The sequence below is a fragment of the Leiobunum rupestre genome, chromosome 2 (assembly GCF_980474605.1).
Source record: "Leiobunum rupestre chromosome 2, qqLeiRupe1.1.hap1, whole genome shotgun sequence".
NCBI lineage: Eukaryota > Metazoa > Arthropoda > Arachnida > Opiliones > Sclerosomatidae > Leiobunum > Leiobunum rupestre.
This window is the reverse complement of record NC_143385.1, coordinates 26,613,441-26,640,826: the sequence shown is the minus strand read 5'-3', so window position 1 is coordinate 26,640,826 and position 27,386 is coordinate 26,613,441. Positions and strand designations below refer to the sequence as shown.

The 27,386-nt window shown below is 34.0% G+C and overlaps 1 protein-coding gene across 1 annotated transcript in view; it reads right to left on the bottom strand.

The window, feature by feature from the left end:
• Positions 1–11,509: 11,509 nt before the first annotated feature.
• LOC149956656 (xibalbin-1-like) overlaps positions 11,510–27,386 on the bottom strand; it is a 50,054-nt gene continuing 34,177 nt past the window's right edge. Inside the window, exons 2-4 of the mRNA XM_090164743.1 lie at positions 21,743–21,881; positions 20,887–20,956; positions 11,510–11,935 (exon numbers count right to left, since the gene is read on the bottom strand). Coding sequence (XP_090020869.1) covers positions 11,800–11,935; positions 20,887–20,956; positions 21,743–21,827 — 291 coding nt within the window. The 5' untranslated portion in view covers positions 21,828–21,881 and the 3' untranslated portion in view covers positions 11,510–11,799. The remainder of the gene's footprint in view (positions 11,936–20,886; positions 20,957–21,742; positions 21,882–27,386) is intronic.

Genomic DNA, 27,386 nt, shown 5'->3' with positions numbered 1-27,386 from the left:
CTCCAGTCATGTTGCTTACCTAAGATATTTATAACAAAACAATTTTATCGCTCAACAACTAGAAAGAACCAAATAGTTGTAAGATGGCAGTATCTTAGGATTACAGCACATAATAATGTTTCAATGCTACTGGATTTCTTTAGTAAGTGATGAACTCTTTTTTATGTTTCCCTTTATAAAATAGGTAACACTTTCGCAAATGTGCAGAGGGAGTTTAGTTAGTTTAGTGCATCATTTCTATCTCAAATAACTTAAGGCAAAATCATTATCCCAATTAGTTTAAAGCATAATCATTATCTCAATTATTTTAAAGAATTATCATTATCCCAGATAGTTTAAAGCATAATCATTATCTCAATTATTTTAAAGCATTATCATTATCCCGGATAGTTTAAAGCATAATCATTATCCCAGTAGTTAAATGCATAATCCTAATATCATTTAGTTAACGGTAGAATCTTAACCTCAATTAGTTTAAGGCAGAATCCTTATCTCAATTAATTTAAGGCAAACCCTTGTTTCAACTATTTGTATACATAACCCTTATTTCAATTAGTGTAAGGATAAACATGCTCTCGATTAATTTAAAGCATAACCCTAATCTTGTTTAAGATAGCCAAACATTAGTCCAAAGCAGTTGCATTCCTAGATAATGTTCCAAGAATCCTAAACTCAGTAAGAGCTATAAGATTTAAAATTTTACATAAAATCTGTGCTTATGTATCGGAGTGGTGTCACATATAAAAAGAGCAGAGCTTAAAATAAAGATTCAGAAAACAGTAAATATTTACACAAAAAATGTACATCAATATAAAAAATAAAATAAACACACAACAATGAAAAAGGTAAAAAAAATTAAGAAAATTTACACATTTTAAGTGTATGGGGCGGTGGGTTCACTAAAACGGAGCTAGCCAGAAGTAAATGGAATCTTAAGAGTTTTAGGTATCTGAGCAGTAGTGGTAGCGCCCCCGTTGTGCCGCGATAAAAGTGTCATGATCGACAAGCACGAAACACTCTTTACAGAACGGGATGACGGAAATCCGAGAAAAGGGATCGGAAAGGGGGGGCACAAGGGGGGGGGGGTGGTTAAAGAGCAACGCGTTGTCCCAGTCTTTTACGTCGCAGATGAATCTCTGGAATCGATGGACCGTGAAATGTGACACAATGATCTGCAAGCAAGACTAGCTTAACAAGAAAAAGTGTTTTTCATTTTTTGGGCCACGCGCTGTCGTTTCTGAAAGTTGTGGGCGGTGTTTGGATAAGAATTCCAGCAACCATCCTCACCACATTCATCTCGGTTCAATTCAAAACCGGAATAATTGCATTTTCGTTTTCAAATTTGTTAGAATGTTAGAATTATATATAATTTCTATTCGCGTATCATAAAAAAATCTCTACCTAAAAGCGTTAGTCAAGCAAGTCGGAAAACCACTTTTCTGTGTACAATCCAGTAGCTTTGACTGTACTAAACGTAATGCTATAATAGATAACGGATCTAGCATTACTTAAGGCTGTAAACAGTCACATTTGCTGTAATTGGTGTACAAGTATTTAGGAAGACGTAAGGCTATAGGAATAGAATCAAGTCTCCAAGAGAAAAACATTATCAACACCAATTTTTAAAATTTCCAGCAAGTTGTTGTATTAAGTATAAGTACAAATTATGCTCCTCGTCGAAAAAGATTTTTACCCCATCTGAAAACAATTCCTAGATGAAATAATTTAGTAAGTACCACTTACAGTACCCTAAGACAAATATACTAAAATATATCCAAGTTTGATAAATGGCGTTTACTACGGTTTGCCTTTTGACTGCTGGAGTGATGGCGAATGAGAGTAAAAGGTTAAAAAACAAACATGGACGCAAACAGGCAAAATGAACAATTTTTTTTTGATGCCCGAAATTAGTTTTTTTTTTAACTTATTTTTCCTTTGGTGGGTGGGGTCAATAGAAATTCGAGAAGCTAGATTCCTTTTAAAGCAAATTGAAACAGCAATTTGGAAAGTCCATCTTCTCAATAATAACCTACGAGTGCCATGTAAATATTTCTTTCAAAGTAGGATTGCTTTTAGAGGCTCTTTAAAATCTCAACAGCGTCTAATTTCAAATCTCGTTTGGTTTCCCAGGTTTTGGTCTGATGACTCAAATTTTAAAAACATAAGAATATTTAAAACGGACCTGAATTGGATAAGAACCTTTTACGGAGTAGGATACGTATTAACCCTATGTCTAATTAAAATATATGATTGACCTAAAGCTAAGCATACGGACTTTGCTCGTTATCTTCGTCTGATCGCATATTCTAGTTTTCATCGTGATGGGCGTGTTTTTATAGGAGCTGAAGAACATATTGGGGGGGGGGGGGGGGGTTAGTGGTTAGAAATTTCGCCTTGCAGCAAGAAGAGCTGCATTCGATCACAGTTTGTACCACTGGGTGAAACCTCGGAACCACTCGTGCGTTTCCCCTTCCATAAGAACGTTTGAGGTTAACGGTAATAGTGAGTGTAGGGAGCTATTGTCTCGCGTGGCATGAAAGGATTGCCACCACCCTACTACGCATTGTAACCCGGCCACCTGAATTAATAGCTTGATGACTTAGGCCTAAGGTGGTGCCTTGGGTATTAGCCTAGCTGATTATTATAAAGCCAATAGCTCCCGAGGCGTTTGAGTAAGAATTGGTATTTCATTTTAATTGTTATTGAACTGTTTTATATTTAATCCATAGAAATAAATAATTAATTAAAAATAAAGAATTTAAATTTGATAATCTTCCAAAAGAACTCCTTTCTACCGAGGAGATTACGTCAGTATTCAGCGAACTAGCTTAAACTCTTTACCCAAATATTTGGTCCATCAAAAAGTTTCAAAGGTCTCCAATGACGGCCATGTCAATTTCAACTACAGATTTGACAGGCTAGCCCTGCATTTACCAAAGTTTTGGGGAAACTTGTATGAGTTGAGATGTAGCTTTATTGTGCACAGACTGTCTGCCTTACGCGGTTTTAGCTAGGGCTAAGCCTGTCTATTGAATATGTACACTGCACTTACTTTTAAGAGTGAAAGGACCAATTAAAATCGTTTCATCATTGGATACTCTTCGTAGAAAACGTTCGTTGATAAATAAACAAACATAACATTTTTCAGGAAAAGATTCTTTGGAAAATAGAAACAAATCGATATCCTATTTCCAAAACCAAGTAACTCGTCTTAGACAAATATGAAGCTTTTTAGCGTTTTTTCGAAAAAGCATTTCAACCACCGTTTATACTAAAAATTATCGTTAATTAAATAATTAAAAAATACTATTTTTGGAAATTAAAATGTTTTTATTAAAATTTAGTTTTGACATACCTGATTTTGAAACTAAGGTAACGAAGTGCTTAACAATATGAAATATTATAAGTTATGCGAATGGGAACTTCCCAACTGAACAGAAAAACAAAGCATCTTTCAGTCCGTCTTGCCGTCTTTAACAAACTACAGGGTGTGTCAAAAGGTTATACAAAAAATTTAAGGAGTTGTAGGGGGTGAGTTGAGTAGTATGCCTGTTTTTTCCCCATTTTCCTACGATGAGTTAAAAGAGCGCCAGAGAGCTTCAAAGTGTGGCCTACTAGCCCCTGGAAGAAGGCTGCAACAAGCGCAAAAACAAGCAGTAGGGACTTTAAAAACTGTTTAAGTTTATTTTGTAACGCTGGTTACCTCGATTTGTTTGCAAAGTCCTTTTTCACCTATCACACGAACACAAACCTCAATGTTCGCATTTCCCAGCTGCTTGGTTTTGCGCTTGTTGCAGCCTACTTCCAGGGGCTGGTAGTCCACACTTTAACTCATCGAAGCGAAATGAGGAAAAAACCGGAATAGTTCTCAACTCCCCCCCCCCCCACTTCAACTCCTTAAAATTTTTGCAAACACCCTGTATAACTGTGCATTTTTATGTAGTTGTAAATCATCGTTATTGTAGATAGATCTTTTTTGAAACATAGAGCAACTTTGCTATTAGAGAAAGGATTACCCGCTCTGCATAATGAAGGCGAATAGACGTACATCGAAACGGCGCGGTTTTCCCTTTTGGTAACAGGAAGTAGTTCTAATTGCCTCACAATCCCCGAATTAAGGGGGGCAAATCAGATAACCAGGAAGAGGCGGATTCGCCGAAATTGGAAGGGATCAAAAAGATCCTAACTCGGTTCGAGAAAATTTTCCTTACATAGAAGAGGCTCTTTTTTTAAACGGAATAGAATATATGTATTGCTCGATATCGGATTTTATTCCCAGAATTTATTTTTTAACACGCATAATTTGTAGAGTTTCTGTAAGTTTATGTAAGTAGAGCAAGTTCAAAATTGGGAAACTATTAGGTGTTGACTGTAAGCTTAAAGCGTAAAATAATATTCTGGTTCTAGTAGTGCGTCAGTTGTAAATACTGCAGGGGCGGATTAACACTGACGGCGCCCCTAGGCACATAAAATTTTATCGCCCCAAATCCAAACTTGCTGTTGATTTCAGGTTTTGTTTTGAAAATTAAAAACCATTTAAAAAATATAACTTACTAACTTGTAAGTATCTACTAGTTTGATTTCCCTTCAACGGAGAACCTTAACCTTGGATCGGACCATTATCGAACTTTTTAGCGTTTGGATAATTGTGCAACAAGATTACTGTCCGTCCAATGTGACGATATTTCAGCGATATTTTTAATAAATTCGCCGAAGAATGATTAAATGTGACCTGTTTTACAGTTTCTTCGTTTTACTACATTAGTCTGTCTAATTTTGAACAAAACGTTTGAGAAAATGGAAAAACGATATCAGAATATTGGCGTCCCTAGAAAAGTGGCGGCCTAGGCACGTGCCTACTGTGCCTAATGATTAATACGCCCCTGAAATACTGATAGCTTGTGTGGGTGGACTTAAAATGAGATAAACGGTATTATAAACTTATGTTCAAAGCTAATAAAACCTCAATTATTCCAACACTTCATAAACCTATAGTGGGTCACATAAGCATTGGAAAATTTCAGACCGAATTTTAGGTAGCCCCTTCCCTAACGTACCATTTGATAGCAGATCCCACTAATTACACTCTGGAATTTTGGAAGCCTTATTTCCGAAATTCAAACGACTCTTTGGGCCTTATATATATGTTATATATTATTATATTCCGTAATACACCGGAAATCTTTGAAACCCTTCGTCAAACATATTTAGGACGTGGTCGTTTGTGTATTAGAGCCCAAGGTGGGCATTTTGAACAGTTATTGAAAATATTTTTTTGTTAGCTGATGTTTTCATTAACTTGAAAGATTTATTTATTAGTCAATTTTTCCAGCTTAAAATTAGTTAGTTCAAAATCTGGCAGTGCATACTTCTGAGCGATCTCTTAATGATCTGTTTATAAGTTAATCGCTAAAAACAATCAATTAATTTATGAAAACCATTGGGTTCAAGGAAGAATAAATATATCACATTTGCGTTGATTTCGATGTTTTTTAGTCCGATTTTTGAAAGCTCGTAACTCTGAAACGGGAATATTTAGGACCATGGTTCATTGGACATTTTAAACTAGTAGGGACCCATAGAATACGATATAATAGTTTCGGTACGCTTATGCGATTTTTAACTTTGTGGACATCTCAAAGACTTACAAGGAGACACCCCGAAGTGTAACCCTCCGATTTTGAAAGATCCTAAAGATAATGTATTCTATTGGCAACCGTTTTGCCATGGAAATGAAAAAAAATTCCATCGAAAATAACATAGGATTCTGACCGATTCCAAGGGCCCTTCCCCCCCCCCCTCCCCTCCTGTGAGAAATATTAACAAATTTCAAACTTTTGGAAATGCTAAAAATAGATAAAAATTGACGAAAAAAATCAAAATTGATCAACCTTTCATCAATTTGAACAAAATGGGTGAAAATGAACCAAAAAGGCTAAAATTGGAAAAATTTTATAGAAATAAATTATTTTTTCAAAATTGAAAAAATTAATAAATAAAAAAAATTGATCAAAGCAATAAATTTGATCTTAATACGATTATAATTGATAGGAATTGATTGAAATAGATTATTGTGAAAGATCGGAATAATATATAGATAAATTGAAATTATTTTGAACAATTTGGTCAACAATGATCAAAATTCGAATTAAAATATCAAAATGGGCTAAATTTTTAAATTAAAAAAATATACAAAATGACTAAATTTTACAAAAAATCTCAAAATAGTTTGAAATAAAATATTTTGTTTTTCAAAATTGATAAAATTGAATAAATTTGTACCAATTTGATCAAAAGCAGTAGTTTCGATCAAAATTGAAAGGAATTAATTGAAATTTACTAGTTGTGTAAAATTGGATTAATATATAGATAAATTGTGTTTAAAAAAATTATTTATTTTGATCAAATAGGTCAATTTTGACCAAATTGGAAATAATAAATCAAAATTAGCAAAATCATAATATTTTGAAAAAAAGTATTTTATTTCAAACTTTATTGGGATTTTTGTAAAATTAAGTAATTTTTTAATTTAAAATTTTGCCCATTTTGATCTATTAATTCGAATTTTGATCATTGTGGACCAAATTGAACAATATGTTTTTTCAAATACAATAAATTATCTGTATATTATTCCGATATTTCACAATAATCTATTTCAATTAATTCCTATCAATTATAATCGTTTTTGATGAAATTTACTGCTTTGAAATTGTTTTTTTTTTAAATTCATTAATTTTTTAATTTTTTTTAATTTTTTTTAATAATTTATTTCAAAAAATTTTGAAATATTTTTTAATCTTTGTACTTTTTACATTTTCTGTCACATTTTCCCAATTTTAGGCATTTTGGTTCATTTTCACCCATTTCGTTCAAATTGATCAAAAGTTGATCAATTTCGATTTTTTTCGTCAATTCTTATCTATTTTGGCATTTTCAAAAGTTTAAAATTTTTTCAAATTTTTAACCTTGGATTCGGTCAGAATCCTATGTTATTTTCAATCTGAAAATTTCAATGTTTTATGTCAAAAACATTTATCGTTGCCATGGCAAAACGGTTGCCAATTGAATAACTTATTTTTAGGATTTAAGTTACATGAAGGTCTACCGATCCCCCCAGTTTAAACAAAATCGGTGGGTTACACTTCGGGATGTCTTCTAGTTAGTTTACATCCTGTATATATGTATGTATCTCCGAGGATGAAATACGAGCTCCTAAAGTTGAGGGTCAGCTTCACCTCCACGCGTTACATTTGATCCGAGTGATGGAAAATGTAACGGTCCGTAAGGTGTAAGTGCCTAACATATTTTCGCCCTGAAGGCTTTCCTTAAACTAATCTTAAATTCTTCGTAAACAGATACGACGCGGTGTCGAAATATTTGATGCCCGTGATGAATAAGGCATTCGGAGAATGTGCAAGACCATTTTATAGGGGAATTCAACGCTGCTATTTGAAATTTGGAAAATATAGAAGATGCCTTGCAGGAGTTAAACTTAAAAGGGTTGACTTTGCTTAGGATACTTAAAGAAACTTGGACCACTAACCTACCCACCAGAATAAATTTGAATGCTTATCCGTTTTCCTACTTCTTGCCAAGAACTACTTTCTGCGAAGAAAGAACATATAGCTCTGGTGTTAAGCTGTTATACCTACGCTCATATTGGTTTAAGTTAAGCGCCATCTCTTGAACGGAATTCGAAACATAATTCACAACAATTTTTTTATTAATGAGTTGAGATTGCAAGTTCTTTCTCTCAAAGCATAAAAACTTGTTGACGCTAACGGTAATAGTAATTGGAGGAATCTGTGGGCTCACGTGGGATGAAGGACTTGCCACCACCCTCCTACACATTGTAATCCGGCCACCTGATTTAAAGGCATTAAGAGTATAGCTCGATATCTTGGGCATAAGGTGGTGCGGGGGTTTAAGCCGAGCTGGTTAATATTTTCCTAATTATAAATTTATTATTTCCATTATATTTTATTGTAAATAATGTATTCATATTATTTTTAATTATTAAAAATTAATAAAATAAAAAGGTACTCATTTTAGATTTAGCATTATCGTTTCTTCCAAAAGAATTTTTTTAAATAATTAAAAATTGGGAATATTTGATAATTTTGAAAGTTGCCATTGCAAAAATGAATTAATAAAATGGTAAAATTGGTAGAATTACACTTACGTAAATCGATTTTTTTTCTTACTTATTCCAAGGTGGCCTACGAAAATGCAGACTGAGATACAAAAATTAAACAGGAGCCGTAAGTAACTAAGTAAAATAAGTGTGACCTAAAATTACATCAGTAGCGATTGCGTCATGGGAAGTATCGAAAAAGAAACGTCGTCATTTTATTTGATGGCGAGATATAATCCCAAAACAAATTTTAAAAACTTGAAGGTACATTGCAATAAGTAATTAAGTACTTAAAAGAGAGTATCATACTAGCAGGGTAGATCAAGCTACAGTGTAGAACACACTGGCTTCTTTAGTAGTACATAATAATTCGAAAATAACTACCTTCGAAAGGAAAGCGAGGGTTTTATGTTCGAATTTAAAATTTCGTCATTACATCGCCAAAGTAAGGGCTATTTTACACCAAATGCTAATTGAGCGTGCATTGTTCAATAAAATAAAACATTAAAATTGCTCTAACGTATTTTATTAGAAACAATTAATATAAGCATTGTCATATCTTTGATATGGACACTTTTACATCGAAAAGATAGTTTGGGATATTTTATAAGCAAGAGCTAGGTTACCTGCTTTCATGGTTTGAAAAAAAAATAATTAAATAATCTCCTGCTGCAAAAAATGACGGAAATAATGAAAAAAAAAATAACAACGTACTTTTAATTTTTATCTTTTGGTCTTTACTTATAAAATTTAGAATAGTTTTTAAATATACCAAAGATAAAAAATAAATATGTAAATCAGAGGGACATAGTTATTATTGTATTTAAAATATCGATTGATAAAATCCCTAGCTCCAATCACCAATACAGTCATTTATTACTCTCGCTACAGTGAGCAACCATGATGGACTGGTGGTGCCCAAATTGTGTTGCCCATGCCTATAGACTGTTTCACGTCAAAATTTGTCAATATTAAAAAAGAGTGATCATCAAAAGTGCCACCAAGGTTGTTTATTAGTAGGCAGCATATTCCTTTGGCATCTTCTTGTGATAAAAATTATATTTATATCCTCAATCGCTATAGATCTCCAAACATAAAGACATGTGTGTACATAATTAAGGTAACCTATACAAGGAGAGTGTTTATTAAAAAATTACAATATTTTAATTTAAAATTTCACTGCATGAAATGAGTTGTTGGCAAATCTGTAAAGGTGTCATAAAAATATCTACATTATGATAAGAAATGGTATAATTAAACCAAACTTTTACCTCTTCACACTTAAAAGGTTTCAAAGCGGAGTAGAAACGTGATAGAAATTTTCTAACATCATATCCTACAATCATTGTTAGGTGAACTATATTGACGTACAAAGTGAGGGTCAATGACTGAGCCCTAGTTTTGGCGCGAAATATTAATTCAATTCTATTGTTAGGCGTAGTGTAATTAGTTTAATGGGCGAAGATACTACACTTCTCTCAAAGCCAATCGATTAAACTAGTTTAATTATTTTAGAAACTGTGGCGAGAGATAGTTGAAGTTGAAATGTGTAACATCATGAATTTCTTTATACACAGCCATGAATTTAGGACGTACATTGATCGACTTAATACGGTATGTCTGTCGTGGAGGCAGGACTAAGTTTTAAGATTAACATTGCTCTTTTAACTACCTTCTCTAATTGGTTCCAGAATATATAATCAGGCATTAGTCTAGCCTACGATTGACCGAATAGTCATTGGCTATTCTTGGGCCTATTGCAGAGCCGCTCTCTCCTTAAACCGGCCTTAATCACTAAGCGATTGTGACAATACTGTGAGGCGGAGCGTAAAGTCCAGCCCCTAATAATCAGGTAAGCTTATACCCAAGGAACCACACCGGCCTTAGTCAACTAGTGATTTGTGAAGCCAATTACCAGTGGCCCGGCTAATTTGCGTAGGAGGGTGATGGCAAGGCATGCAAGCCACGCGAGCCAACAGCTCCCTACACTTACTATTACCGTTAACCTCTAAAAGTGTTTATGGAAAGGGAAAACCCCTTTAACGAGCGGGGGGGGGGGGGGAGCTTTCAAACTCAACGTGGGAGTGAAAACCCATGAAGGATATAGTTAATATCTTCATAATTTTCGCGATATTTTTTGTACAACTCAAGAAACTGAAGCGTTAAATGTTAAAATGTCTTTTCATTGATGCGTGGTTTAAAATAATTTAAAATCAGATTCTTTAACTTTCCTTGTAATACGTTACTACGTAAAGTGCATATGTTTACCTGTGTTGCAATGCCACCTGTAACAAAGAAAGCATTGCGAATGCAAATTCAAGACACACTGATAGAGCTGAAATTCCAACTAACCATTAATCTTGGAAATCGGCAAAGCAATTCGAGGCTGATCGTGAAGCATTCACAAAATATACAGCTGACGTTTTACCTGCAAATGGCCATTTAATTCGTAGGTTTGTAATTTGACCATTTATTTTGTTTAATAACCAGGCTACTAATTAGCTTACTTCCCTTCAGTATCGGGTTGTAAGAGGTAACTTACTTAGCAAACCAAGTCCTTAACGTAGTACAACCTAAAATATATTCAAAGTGCCTAGCAAGACGCAAATGTTTTATTTTGGTCCGTCACGTTATATAATTATGTCATAAACTTTAAAAATAGTATGATCTTAATGCCAAATAACCCTAGCTTCTATTAAACCTAGTAGCAGAAATGTAAATATCAGTACACAACACACAAAAAGTTCAGTAGTCGCAAGAGCACATTTAAACAGCTGAGAACAAATAAACAAAGCATATGGGTGAGTTATCTACTATACTTATTATTCAGGCCCCGCCTACTAAACATCTCGTGGATTTGTTAACTAAGACGGACTTCATATAAAGTTTTAAATATTAAACATTAATATATTTTATTTAACTTTTTTATGTTATATGTCCAATTTTAAACAAATATAGGTTAATATATTAAGCATTATATTTTAGTTATTTAGTAAATATAAAAATAATATTTTATCATTATTAAAAAGGTTTTATTACAATTATAATAATTTTAAATTTTATTATAAAACATTATTAAACACTATAGGAAAATTTGTATTATAATAATAATAGTATTAATGACCCACAGATGGCTATTACGACTTAATTCTTAATTAAGCTCATAGAGTACATATTGCATAGTCGTTTGTTGGTTCTCAGTAGCTTTGATCCGTTCTTGGTCGTTGCTAGGTCGACTAATTAAAGCGAAAAGGCGATCTTGGTCTTTAAAATAGAAAACTTGAAGAAAAAAGTCTGTATTGAATCCATAAACGTTTATTTTTGAGAATAAGAACTCTATTTTTCTGATATATTACATAAGAAATTGAGGCAGAATTTAGACACAACTATTTTTTATTCAAAAAAGTTTAAACAAAATATATTATGAAATTATAGCAAGATGAATTATTTCTTTCGATTGAAAATTAATAGAACATGAAAAATTTAATTTAAAGTATTTATAAATTTAGATTTTTGTACTGAAATTGTATCTAGTAATTCCATTAGAAACTAATTAACCCAAAATACATTTACCCCCCCTCCGCTTTCGATTTGGACAATAAAATATATTTGGTAATGTGGTTGGAAGTCGCGTTGGTCGGTCATTCGTTCGTCGGGGTGCGGCACTAGCCCCATTTCTGGAAGAGCCCCACTCTCTGGCAGCGACAATTGGTTCCCCAGAGATTACAACGACACGCCGAGTTGTAGCAGCAGTCGCTGGGTCTGTTGTCGCAGCTCCGTCCACGCTGAATGCAGCTTCTTCTGCAAATTTATCAAAAGTCATTTTAAAGGATATTTCACATAAAAGAGGAGGAGTTTAGCATTTACGTCCTTTACCGCCAGAGGGACTCAATTATTGTTTTACGTGGGTACCGCATTATGCGGTTGGCATTTGAAACTCCCAAATAGCCACGCTCCCATTAGAGCTTAAAACCTAGTTTAAGGGGGAAGAATACAGTAAAAGCCTCTTTTTCGCTAAAGCTGAACGTTTCTGTTTTAACAATTACATCATTAAATTATATTTTTCTCATTTTGATCATTATAATTTTAGTAGTTAACGAGATATAAGGTCCTAACTAAAGGGTAGTTTGGGCACTTGCCCAACTTGCTTAGCTCCGGGGGTCCGAAATAAAACGTAATTACTTAATTACTTTTAAATTTAAATTGTTAAAATTATTTTAATCACTAAACAAGAGGCTGTTCTACACTTAAATGTTAATTTTATAAGTTAAAATACAAAATTAAAAGAGTTCAGCTTGAAATGGCGCGAAAGTAAACAATGGCCCTTGTGTAAGTCTTCCTCCTTCAGTCATTTTGAATACCAGTTTTGAAAACTGGTTCCAAGCAATAGTGCGACGCCGGCTAATGTTTTAAAACCAAACTAAATATCTTTGCACCATTTACAAAACGGTGTGGCTTTAGAGTCTTCCCGTATCATTCCTAGTAGAACCTATGGTTTCCCTAAATTAATTTATAGACAAAACGAAATTTGCGGGTTAATTGGTTTTAGAAATAAGGTAGCAAAGCACGAACACTTCAATGTAATGCAATTTTTAGACAAAACTAATTTTTCGAGTTACTTGGTTTTGAAAATAATGTATCGAAACACGAACGAGCCGGTATCAATTGGCACGAAATTAAAATTTATTAATGCAACCGGCAACGTACAAAGATACATAATACGTCAAGCGATTGGAAATATCATGCCCTCGCCGGCATTGTTTACATTTGTGAGATCGGGGACCCCGAAGTGCGTCATTTGCCCATTTTAGCGATTTTGGGCGATTTTTAAATGTAAATGTACATAATTTGTTTAAATTAAGTCCGACTTGGTTGAAAATTATATCTTTAGTTAGTATTGATCATTTCTGATCTACCTTTTCGGTCGCATTAAGAAATTTTAATATTAAGCGAGATTTCGGGACCCGCGTACGCACTATTGTTATATTTTGAAATTCGTTCCAATTGATACAGGCGCCATCTAACTCGTTCACGTTTTATCATATTTCCAAAACCAGGTAACTCGAGAAATTCGTTTTGTCTAAACATTAATTTAAATTAACCGGTTCGCGTTTCGCTACCATAATTCTAAAATCAGGTAACTCGAGACATTCTTTTTGTCTAAAAATGTATTTAAATTTATGTGTTCGTGTTGCGCTACTTTATTCCCAAAACCAGGTAACTCGAATAATTCTTTTTCGATAAAATTCCTCTCGGGTTTGTGAAATAAAGATGATTGGAATTTTTCAAATTATAATTTAAAATTTAAAGTAAAGTTAATACATCGGGGTAATTGCGTGTACTTAAATGTCCACGAGATCTTGCTGATCATAGAATGTCCCTGAGGTGAAAAAGGGACAATTTCTCGTAAGTCACCTTTTCGTTGGGAACCAATTTCTTATATTAAGATTGGCAAAAATATTTCATCTAAAAATTGGTATAGAGTTGGCAAAATCAAGGTTTCTTTTCCACCATCGAATACCACCCTCTTTGGAAATCACAAAATGATTGTAAATTCCGCTGATGACTTTGCGCGTTTGTCTTCGTCAGGTGGTGGTTTTACAGGAAACTAAGAGATATACTGGTAGCAGTGCCGCATATCCATAAGGCTGACTAGGCTAAAGCCTTGGTTCCCACCAAGAGTAGGGGCCAAAACAGGAGCCCATGCATCACCAGAGGAGGGAGATTTTGAGGGGTTGAGGCAGTGGCGTAACTAAGAAAAAACTACTCGGAGCCCTTTTAAATAGCACCGATTTTAATCAGAAACGTTTGGGGGGCCCCTAGTTCTCGGGGACCCCCGCGCCGCGGGGTCTGTGGGGGCGCTATTTACGCCACTGGGTTGAGGGCCCAAATAAGCTGTAAGCCTAGGGGCCCTGACATATTTTAATACGGCACTGACTGGTAGTTGAAATGGAAAAGTTGCTGCGTTTTGCAGAGTCATTGATTTGATTGAAGTTATTAAGGTTATTGATAGAGCAAAAACTGTAATTAATGGGGAAATGGTTTAGTAATTTGAGACTGAGATCACAAAGCATATTGTACCATAATGTTTAGAAGTTCGGAAGAACCCGAAGTAACATTATGTAATGTAAGCTATTGCCATATGTACTAAACTCATCATTCATAAGTATGACATAAATGATATGTATGTGACGAAAATTGCCTAACTTCCAAGACTTAACGAAATTTGCGTCATCGACGTTTTGGTTGGTAAAGAGAAGTTACAGAAAAACCACCCGTATCACAGCAGCGTCTAAAGGTACGCAACATTTTCTTGCGATATTTGAGAAGCCAATTTTATCTCACATCAGGCAACTCTGAGATTCTGTTCACTTTTAACCTTCAATTAAAAGCAGACTCCCGTGTATACAATAATTAAAATAAAATGCAAACTACTTAATTAACCCAGTCAAAGTATTTTAATTGTAAAATTGAAATTTGCAATCAAAATGCTTTCACTGACTGCGAGAGTTATATCAAAAATTTTATTTTTGAATTTAGAATCGTTGAACTTTTTAATTTAATTTTTAACTGGTAAATAAGACAAACATAAGTATCGAAAAGCACTATAAATGTATTTGTGACCACCGTTTACAGTTCAATGAAACGTTTTATGGTAGACATAGGCGTACAGTCCCGATCAAAAGTTTCTGGCCGTTTTCTCTAGGCAGCCATTTTATTTCTGTTTTAAGGAAGAGAGCCGAATGAGGGCTTTTATGAAAGAAATTAGGGCACGAGCAAAGCCGGAAATAGCCAAACCCCTCCAAAATGTCGTTATGAACAAATAAATATAATTTGTCGTGTCTACGCTTGTTCGAAGCGTCATAATATTCGGAAACCAAATCTGGTTTCATTTTTCCGATCGGATATGTGGTTGTCAAGTTATTGAAGAAATAGTGATGGCGGAAAACATGAAAATTAACCCTTATTTAATTTATTTCACTATTTCTTCAATAACTTTACAACCACATATCCGATTTGAAATATTAAACCAGGTTTGGTTTCCGAATATTATGACGCTTCGAACAAGCGTAGACACGACAAATTATATTTATTTTTTAATGACGTCGTTTTGGAGGGGTTTGGCTATTTCCGGCTTTGCTCGTGCCCTAATTGTGGTAGGGCATTAATTTGCACTGCATATTATTTAAGTGAAGGTATTCTTTCATAGAAGCCCTCATTCGGCTCTCTACCTAAAACAGAAATGAAATGGCTGCCAAGAGAAAACGGCCAGAAACTTTTGATCGGGACTGTACTTAAGAGTTATTACGTAACAAGGCATATAGTGCGGCAAGCATTTTTACGAACCTTGGTAACAAGGTATACAATATTCATATAAGCTTCTTGCGCAAAGTCTGAAGCTCAATTTATTATCTATACCATGTCTTGGTTAAATTCTAACTAAAGCAACACACGTTGACGTAAACACTTTTAAGAAAAACGCAAGTTTCCCTTGAAAACTTGAAATAAAATACACGTCGGTGAACAAAGGAAGTAGCCTTTCTCTGAAATCTTTTAACTGAGCGGAAAATATTTTGATAAACGTGAAAGCAAAGATGAAACTGCGCATTCATTAAACCTAAACAAGGCATATTGTTCACTTCATTATTAACTAAGTAGTTAAGTAGAATGCCTTAGGTCTCTTTTCATCTAATGCATACAAGCCACAGACTTTAAATTTCCTTCTTTACCAGCCATTACTCGGGAACCATTTGGAAGGAAAATTAATTAGCCTGTGTACCTGGAAGCGGGACCGACGGACAAAACAGCTCCTCTTTCATTCAAAGGAGCCGCTCCCGACCTATATTTAAAAATCTTTGAAAAATAATTGAAGGGATAACTTTATCCCTCTCTAGGGAAACCCAACCCAGCCTTAATTCCTCGAAACGAAAGCCGAAGCCTACAAGTAATTAAAAGGGGCTCTCTAATTAGTCCAGACTTTATCAGGCTCCCTTTTCGCTGGCGTCTTCAACGCGCTTTGTTTGAGCAAGAGCTTTCATATCCGCGCTTGATCTTTGGCCTACTATTTTCCTCCACTTCAATGGATTTTCCTTGTTCCGAAGATTCAACGTAAACACTACACCCGACGCCAACACGGCTTCTTATCGCTGTGGGCCTAAGCTCCTTCTTCAGCCAGCCCTAATCCGAAGCCTTGTCGCGAGTTATTTTTTGCCACCTGTTTCCTATATCACCCCACCATCGAACCATTTCGGATTTTGAGGCTTAGCGCCTCTTCCTCCCACCGGCGAACACCGAGCCTGTAGCGGCTACAACGTTGCTCTCCTTTTTGCCCCGCCATGTTGGCAAAATGCCACTTTTCTCTATACAAGTCCAGGACAGTGGGAAATATGGAAAGAAGTGGCTAATAGTGCTCAATAGTGGAAATATGGCCACGAGTGACTAATAATGTCGAAAAGTGGAAAGTATGGCAAATAGGAGCAACAAACACAAGGATAACGCAGCTAGCCTTTTAACACGCTAACGCAGTGTTATGAACAAATTTCATTGGACGAACCTTTACGCTGAATGTTTTACGGAAAGGGGGGAAGACAATTTCGGAATTTTTCCCTTCCGACGGCAGCAGGCGCTAAAGCGTCTAACCAATGAAAACTGTACGCAAAATAATGCACGACTTTTTACTGGTGGTGTTCTCCTTGTGCGCGGTGCTGGGTTGGTTGCTCCTAGATGGCAAGAAGTGGCTAATAATTGAAAATTGGAAAAAAGGGGTGTTGTGGCCAATTGCGGAAATTAGGGAAAAAGGGGTGTTGTGGCCAATTGTGGTAATTATGTAAAAAGTGGTTAATTGTGTCCAAAAGTGGAAAATATGAAAAAAAGTGGTTAATATAAACCAGTACTTAAATATTTGCCGAATAGCGAAAAATATAGTAGTCAATAGTGTAAAATATGGAAGAAGTGGCTAACAATGTCGAAAAGTAGAAAGTATTGCAAGAAGTGACTAGTACTTGAAAATTGTAAAAAAGGGGTATTGTGGCCAATTGTGGAAATTATGGAAAAAGTGGAAAATATTAACCAGTACTTAAAAATTTGCCGAATAGTGGATAATATAGTAGCCAATAGTGTAAAATATAGCAAGAAGTGGCTAATATTAAACCGAACTTAAAAACTAGCCAAAAGGGGTATTGTATTTAATTTTGGGAATTATGGAAAAAGTGATTATTTTAATAATGGAAAATATGAAAAATGGCTAATTGTTTCCAATAGTGGATATTAATGGTTTATTTCACGTCACCATTTTATTTTAGAGTAGTAAAGTCCCAGTTCAAACTATACAACTAATTGGACTACTTTATTGTATCCAACTAATTGTAAGCAAGAAAATAGTAGTGTGAACAGAAAAAGTAGAAACCATTGTTACACTTTTTCTGTTCACACTATACAATTAGTTGGATACCAATAAGTAACACAATTAATTGCAATAGTGTCTACTGGGCTTCATACTACACCTTAATTTTTAAGAATATAACATAGAATAGTTTTAAAAATGGAAGTTGAAATGTTTAGTCTTTAATCTGCTTCGGAGCCTTTCTGATAAATATTTTATTATTTTGTTTAAAATTAAAATTTTATTCCCCACTATTTGCTTTCACTCGAAAATGTTTAGGTGTAACTTGTACGAGTGTGAATTGTACAAAATTTTGCTACGTCTACACACTTAAGCCCAGTTCACACTATACAATTAATTGGGTCACTTAATTGAAACCAACTAATTGTAAGCAAGAAAATTGAATAGTGTGAACAGAAAAATTGTAACCATGTTCCAGCTTTTTCTGTTCACACTGTACAATTTTCTTGCTTACAATTAGTTGGTTTCAATTAAGTGGCCCAATCAATTGTATAGTGTGAACTGGGCTTTACACATTTCTATTTTGCGGTTTCAAGGTGTGGAAATTTACATTATTGCCCATACTATTTTCAACGTGGAATTTTATTTTATTTGAAAATATTTTTTTAATCAAAAACACAATTTAATTTTGAAAATGGATTTCATACCATCACCCCATTTTGTTTGTTGTTACAATTTTTTCTTACATAACATAAATAAGGGCCCAAGAAAATTCAGGAAAAATTTCCACGTGTGCCTTTAAACGTGGTCACAGGCAGGCACCGAAGGGCCTTAATCCCCCAAGTATACTACACTCTACCTCGGAAAACCGTAAGCGTCGCTACTACCAGGTTACCATAATTTTTGATTTAATTGCCCTGGCTGGTCATATATCAGAATTCTAAATATTTAAAGTTCGTGTAACTTTAAATTGTGAACGTATTAACTTCGAATATAGAGTTTCACTAAAGAATGCCCTGGTTTTTTAACATAAGTTAACTTTGCCACTATAGGGACGTAGCTCGTTAACCTTAATGCTACGTAAATCCTAACCTCGGTTGATATGATCTCACAGTTTTAAATATATTAAGTTAATGTAACTAATAATTGCTTCCCTTTTTAAATACTACGGTGTCTAAGGGCTAGCGATTGACACCTAAGAAAACCCACTGCTAACTTCTAACCTCAGCTACGTTCCTCTAAGTATGTCCTTGAACTTTATATGTAAAAATTGTTTGAATCCGAACATGGTCAGAAAATGTGTTCTTTGAAGCACTGTAAGGAGGTAGATAGCTACAGCTCGTAAGTTAAGATCTTGATACGAAATATTGATCGAGAACCTTGTTGAGGATTACTGAGAGCAATCTGCTCGCTGGCAGGCCAATTATTGTAAGCTTCTATCGTATCTTTAGAGAACCGCGAATGTACGTTTATAACGGTGAGACATTTTGCCTCCGAACAGTGTAAAAAACTCTCCAACTAGGCTACTCTTTGTTTGGCGAATGCTTACCAAGCTGCCCATTAATTAGTCTAGAAGTATTAAATATTACTCTTACAAGAAAAACTAACAAACTACCCCATGAAAATGGAACAAGTACTTTCACAGGCTCGATAAAATTTTCAAAGGGCGATGATTTTCCTGAAATTAAGCAGGCATACGCCACTGAAAATTTTTCATTGCCTTATTTTCTTATTCGTAAATCAGATTTTTTTGTTTTAAGAGTGTATAGACGTCTTTCACCTGACACTGATTTTTTCTGAAAATATTTTGATAGTGCAGAGGGAGCCCGGCGAAGGATCGTGGGTAAATCGAATAGTATTATAGCAGTATTGAGAGTTGGAAACTTGTCGTGTACGATATACCTTTGGTTTATATTTATAATAATCAGCTAGGCTAGGTTTAAGGGGTTTTCCCCTGAGTTCTTCGGTTTCCCCTTCCATAAAAACTTGTCTAGGTTAACGGTAATAGTTAGTGTAGGGAGCTGTTGGCTCGATCTCGCATGATGACTTAGGCCTAAGGTGGTGCCTTGGGTATTAGCCTAGCTGATTATTATTATTATACCCAAGGCACCACCTTAGGCCCACGTAATCTAACGACTTATAATGCTTTAAACAGGTGGTCGGGCTAAAATGCGTAGGAGGGTGGTGGAAAGCCCTTCATGCCACATGAGCCAACAGCTCCCTACACTAACTACTACCATTAACCACTATAAGTTTTTATGGAAAGGGGAAAATGTTGAACTCGGGGGAAAACCCCTTTAACCAGTGTGAAGAGAACTTGGATACTCAACGCAGAAGTAATATTTTCCATTCAATGCCACAAGCTGTGATCCAACCCGGCTCCTTTTACTGCGAGGTGAAAGCGTTAACCACGCCACCACCCCATCTTCAAATATAATTTAACTATATACAGGGTGTTACGGATAAGCATGTTGAAAACTTAAGTGATGTGTTTTTTGGTTCATATTAAGTTGAAAATTTCTAATGGACATGGGTTCCAAAATTGCATTGCTTCCGATTAATTGGCCGTCAAAAATCGGCCTCCAAAACGTCGAAAAACGGGCATATGTGCAGTTTCTATTATTCCTTGGACCCAATTGCTTCCTTTTACTAAGCATTTTTTTAGAAATAGATACGAAAACGATCACTAGTATCAAAAGTGCGACATTAGATAAGAATAATATTTGATAACCCCAGGCATTTTCCTCAAAAACTATATCTTCTGGAAATGTTAAAGTTTTAGGATGGGAGAACTAAATTAAAGTTTATCTATATTTATCTATTTTTTGTGCGTTTTAATTTCCCACACTCTTTTTCTGTAATGTATGCAAGTATTTAAATGTTCGCTACACGCAGCGCTATGTTGGTTTGCGGCGTACTTTGAAGGTATATTATATAATTTAAAATGTGTAATTTCTTTTTTTAAGCTGGAATAAGTCTTTGGGAACTAATGCTGATAGCAAAGCTGCCATCAAGTGTTGATTTTGTATATCGAAAACTAATTTGTTCTTTATGAAAAATAATTTTATATTTCTCTTTATGATGAGTGATTATAGGTGCATACTTTTCACTTAGATGACTTGGGCTTTGGGTATCTGATTATTATTTATTTATTTATTTATCCCTTTGACGTCATTTAAAATATTTTCCCAAAATGACAGTCTGTGGCTTTTTTATCGGATAAATTTTGGATAGGCAGACGATTTTTTTCAGTTAACTCTCATTACTCCTTTTTCGAGGTATAACAAGTGTAGCCCCAAAACTCTGCTCTTCAATAATATTTATGGGTGTAGGGAAATCATCTCAATCAGAACAAGCAAATAGTTTAATTAAGCGAAAGGTATCATCCTATTATAGCGTTTGAACTTACTTTCTGTTGTAAAAGAGAAGCTTCGCTACTTTGTCGTTATAACTGTCCAAATCGTCAATATCATCTTCACCTGAAAATACGAAACGTAAACGATTGTAAGACTGGTACTTTTTGGAGCTCGCTTATGCCTCTTTGGGTTGAAAAAATAAAGTTTTATTGATAATTATGGAGCATGACTATGCTGACGCGATGCATGTTGGAATTTCCAACGGGCCTAAAGGGCGGGAAGGAATTACATTACATATTGCGCTTACACTTTGAGCATGGGAAAAATCACCTCTACATAGTTAATCTCGTGATGTAGATATAATTAAATCTTGGTTTAACTGTTTAAGAGAAAATTTAATACTTCAGAAACTTTCCGTCAGTTTTGTACGCATCTCAAATGTGTAAGCACAGCTTTTATTTGTTCTTAAACAACTTTCTCCTTATAAACATACTTCACAATTAAGCAACGACTCCATAATTAGACCGAAAACTATTCAGTTATAAATTCTTATAAACATGATTTTTATCCCATTGTAAATTTGAGCAGAAATGAATGCATACTTTTCAAAACTTTAACCGTAATTATGAGTTTACTAATGATAACATTTATTTCATTAATTTTTTGTTATACTTGTTCCTGTATTTTCACAGTTTCCAGTTAAATATACTTTAGCGCGGATAAAATATTATCTTTTGCGGCAGGCGTAGTTTGTAAGTACTTCAATTCCACCAGGTACGGGCAGGTGGGGCGATAATTAATATATACGAACATGTTCCAAATTGGAAACGGTATCTGCCTAAGTAATAATATGCGCTGGGATATTGATCATTCGCGATATGTTCAGCGATAATAAATGATCCACTTTACTTGATAATGAGTTTGAAGTTCCAAATATTGAATCCACGAGGACCACAAAAATGAACAGAACCGCTAATGGCCAACACTTCTTCATTGTAATTGATTTAAGTCCAAATTAGTTACGATTTCCTGTATGACTTGGAGATATCTTAAAATAAAAAACACTTCATTTAATATGATTGTAATTTTACCTTTATTTTCAAAGAGCTTAAAAAATGAAAATAAATAAAAACCGGACTTAAATGAGTAAAGATGAGCGACTGCGGAAAATCAATTGAAGAACCGTTTAGGGTTTTCAGTAGGTCAAAAAGGTCAAAAGAATATAGAATTAGTTTTGATCGATGATTAAATTTAAATTAATGAATTGAAATGAAATTAAATTTAAAATAATGGATTGAAATTAAATTAAATTAAATTAAATTTAAAAAATAAAATGAAATGAAATTTAAAAAATAAAATGAAATGAAATTTAAAAAATAAAATGAAATGAAATTTAAAAAATAAAATGAAATGAAATTTAAAAAATAAAATGAAATGAAATTTAAAAAATAAAATGAAATGAAATTTAAAAAATAAAATGAAATGAAATTTAAAAAATAAAATGAAATGAAATTTAAAAAATAAAATGAAATGAAATTTAAAAAATAAAATGAAATGAAATTTAAAAAATAAAATGAAATGAAATGAAATTTAAAAAATGAAATGAAATGAAATTTAAAAAATGAAATGAAATGCAATGAAATTTAAAATATGAAATGAAATGAAATTTAAAAAATGAAATGAAATGAAATGAAATTTAAAAAAAGAAATGAAATGAAATTTAAAAAATGAAATGAAATGAAATGAAATTTAAAAAATGAAATGAAATGAAATTTAAAAAATAAAATGAAATGAAATGAAATTTAAAAAATAAAATAAAATTAAATGAAATTTAAAAAATGAAATGAAATTTAAAAAATGAAATGAAATGAAATGAAATTTAAAAAATGAAATGAAATGAAAAAATTTATAAAATAAAGTTATATGAAATAAAATAAAATTAAATTTGATAAAATAAAATGAAATCAAATTAAATTAATTTTAATAAATAAAATAAATTAATAAAATTATATTTAAGAAAATAAAATAAAACGAAACGAATCGAATACTTAATTAACTAGTTATTAATTAACTTCATTAACTTATAACTAGTTATAAATCAAAATTTTTATATTACGTACTATTTCATTTCATTTTATTTATTTCATTTGGTGATTTTTGTATTTAATTTTATTTCAATAATTTAATTTCTTTGATTTTTCATCTATAATTTCATTTCATTTCATTATTTGATTTTACGTATTTAAATAAATTTCATAATAAACATGTCAAATAATTTACTTTGTTTAAGTTTTCGATTTCCTAATTTTATAACGAATAATACTCGTTACTGGTTGTGATACATAATTAGATTTATATTTGTTGGGATACATAATTAGATATATATATTAAAAAGTTTAATATTAATGTCTTTAATAAACCAACTAATTATTTGATCGTTTTCGTAAGACTGATTCCTTCCGAAAATAGCCGTATTCGTTGAATGGTAAAAAAAGAAATCTCGATAATACGCTGAAGCTGTCTCGCTCTAATAGTTCTTTACCGGAATCGCATTTAGTAGAACTGACAAAAGCGTCTTAGCCTCGTTCTAATGATAGCAGTCCTTTGGCTTGATTCTTGGAAATAAGCGTAATAATGAGATTACGATCCCAAGCTTAGCGTGATTATGGAGACGATCATTACGCTCAAAATGTAGATGGAGTGGGTGTCTTTTAACTTATTTTCCGAGAACTGGTTAAGCCCACCTGTAGCAACGCCGCTGCTGCCCTCTAAAGGCATTCAAGTGAAGCTCAAAAGAAGCTGCTTTTGCGAGATAATCTCTTTATTTTTACGAAACGTAAAGCTTGAAGAACATATTTTGATCGTTTCATTTTGAAATATTTTTTTTGCAGTTTGTTTGAAACTTAAATTGACCTCTTTTTAACCAAAACCCAAAATACATATTTTTCTTATAACCGATGTTACGTAAATTAGACTCGATATTTTGAAAAATAAATTGAGTTAAAACATATAACTGGCCTTAAAATAAAATTTATTATCGATTAATTTGGGAATTTTTACGTAAATTAACCTCGATATTTTGAAAAAAATAAATTGAGTTTACCGACCTTAAAATAAATGTTTGGTTCGAGTAATTTTTTTCAGAAAATAAATTGAGATAAATCCGATTACTGGATTTAAATTATAATTAATTATTGATTACTTTTTAAATTGTTACGCTAGCTGACCTGGGTATATAACAGAAAAAAATAGTTAAAGCAAGTGTCGGCTCTAGGTGAAGTAGCTCTTTTTTCAACAGATGTCGCTAGCGTCGAAATCAAAACAAGATGCTGAAGCTACATTTTGACCCAAAAGGCGGGACATAAAAGTATGCTTCGCGTTGATTGGCTCATTTGTAAATAACTTCAATTATAGTAATTGTTTACAATATATTTTATATGGGATATATAATTTAGGTTAAAGATCACTAAGTAGAGTAAAAGTAGTCTAAATATAATTCTCTATAATGGCTCTCTAACGACGTTATTGTTTCGCTATTTTGAATTTTAGCTTCCGTTCCCATTAATAGATGGCTCCACGAAAGTCATTTTTTTCGAAGATTCGGATAGATTCATGGCCATCTCTAATAACAGGGGCCTTTTCATAATACAGGTTTTCAATGATAGAGCCGACAGTTGCTTTAAATCAGATTACTGTCCTTAAATTGAAATTTAGGATCAATTAATTTTTTAATTTGTTACGAAATCGAAGTCTTTATTTTCAAAAAAAGGAGTTTAAACCGATAACTTGGCTTAAAACAAAATTTATGATCGATTAATTTGGAAATTGTTACGTTAATTAACCTCGATATTTTGAAAAAAAAATAAATTCAGTTTAATCCGATTACTGGGCTAAAATAATATATTACAATCGATTAAATTTAAAATGGTTAATACCGATTATTAGGCTTAAATTCAAATATCGTGATTGAATGGTTTTGAAATATATAATATGAAGTTGAGTTGTTATTTAACCTAACATGTATATATAAAAATCGTATTTGCAAGTAAATAGTATGAAATCAAAAAACATCGTATAAAATAACATAGCATTCTGAAAAAAAAATATTATATTGCCACCTATAAACGAACCGTCTAACTTCAAAATTGATATTTACGGCGTTATTAGAAAATGTAGAGGGTCATCCTCGCGATATATTATTTTATTTTTAGATTTTAATTTAATCACTTCAATCGATTCTCTTAAATTAAGTTTGTGCCTATTATATTATTAACTTCGCGTCCTGCATTCAAATTTTATGGCCCTGATTCTGTGTTGTTCAGCTAAGGCAGATTTTGTGATTCTGTTATGTCTAAGATCAGTTTCATGTAGTTTAATTCTGACTGATAAGTGACGTCGGGTTTGGCCAATACAGGGTGTTACCTAAAAAACGATACAAGGCCAATAACTAGATATGTATTTAAGCTAGGAATTTCAAACTTTCAGGACACATAGAACGCGCATTGGACCAATAACAAGTCGAAAGAATTTAGAAAATAATGTTCCAGAGACCATGTTGAAGGCCATAAAATTAGAATGCAGGACACGAAGTTAATAATATAATAGGCACAAACTTAATTTAAGAGAATCGATTGAAGTGATTAAATTAAAATCTAAAAATAAAATAATAAATCGCGAGGATGGCCCTCTACATTTTCTAATAACGCCGTATATACCAAATTTGAAGTTTGAGGGTGCGATTATAGGTGGCAATATAATTTTTTTATCAGAATGCTATGTTATTTTATACGATGGATTTTCGATTTGTGTGAATTGCTCCGTTTTAATTACTCTGTTTCTTGTTTAGTTACTCTGATTGCTTGCCTTTGCCGGGAGTAGTGTCGTACTCCTGTTATCCCAAGCGTCTAAGAAGCAGAGTTTGTGGATGGCCGTGTGAGGACGACCACTGATCCCCCAAACGGGGGGTTGTCATACTTCCGCCACGGGTGTCCCATCCCTATCCCCAAGTATCGCCCTGTTGGCATGACCGTAACACACATCTCGCACCCGATTAATCAGATGGACGAGCGGACTGAATTGTCCCATCCGTCACAATCGCTCAAAACGAGTTTAAAAAAACAATGGTTTGCCTTTTTGCCGCGGTAGCGATTAAATTGTTTATTGTACGCCGGACAACGGGACTCAATTATTATTTTTACCTCTCCGAGGGGACAAAGTCCCCTAGGAGGGGTTATACAACGACCGTGTCTGTCTGTGGGTCTGTGGGTGGGTCTGTGGGTGGGTCTGTGGGTGGGTCTGTGGGTGGGTCTGTGGGTGGGTCTGTGTGTGGGTCTGTGTGTGGGTCTGTGGGTGGGTCTGTGGGTGGGTCTGTCTGTCTGTCATGACTGCGTACGCGTTCGCATTTTCGGTGCAAAGTGTAATCACTGCGTACGCAGTTTCTCAAAGGGTTGGCAAAACCACCGTGTGACGGTGAGCGTTAACGGATGCATTTGCGGTTTGGTTTGGATGGTGTTTTTTCGCTCACCGTCGTGACGGTTTGGTGTATTACGTTTTTGTAATGTTTATGCGTAGGTTGTGAGTGTTGAATTTGTTGTGTTTGTGTTCTGATGGTTGTGCATGTTGAGTCTGTTGTGTTTATATGGGCGTTTTCTCTCCAACTTCTTCTTAATGACTTTGGGACGGACCGAGTGCTGAGTGTAATGCTACCTCTCAACGTCCAATGGCAGGGTTTCCACCAGTTGTACACGGTATTCGTCTTAGTATCAATTTGCGATCGCATCGGGCGGGATTTGAACCCGAGACCTCCTGATTGACAGGCGGACGTTCTACCACAGAACCACCGACACTTGTTACGCCTTATTGAAAATTAGACCTTCAGCTTTATCGGAAGCGTATTTAATAGAGTACGAAATTTTGGTTTAATTGAAATAGAATTGAAATTGAAATTATTGCATCGAAGAAATTCTAATTTAGCGTTTCTCTATTGATTAAAAACAAATGCGCCACCCAGGTTTCGAACCCAGACCATTCGGCTTGGCAGTCGAGCGCTCTACCACAGAACCACCGATAGCTGCTTAGATTCACTGAAATTAAGACAGGCATCGTAAGCATAATAGGTAATAAAGTCTTTTTTTATTAATGAATTTATGAAGGCCTAATCTGGTATTTTTTAAAGGTTAAATCTTGTTTTAGCGCAGTCAGCCGAGATTAGAGGGTTAAAGGGTAGACCCTGTGGGTGGTCCACTTTCTTAACGACCTATATATAGTTATGTTAATTCAAAGGAGATAATTTAACGTTAATTGCTTTAAGAGCTGGCGGTTAGTCAAGTGGCTCTCTGTGCTTTGTTGATGGTAAGGTTTTTGCTTCTTGTAAATACATTTGGTGTGGATATTTGGATATCTACGATTTCTAACGCAGTCAATGATTTCTTGGGTGTGCGAGTCATTATATGATATTGGAAATTGGACGGCATTGGTCTTTTTCATGTGGTATGCGTCACAACGTCAACAGGAAGTGAACGAGTCGTCCACTACCAGATATCTACGGTATCTT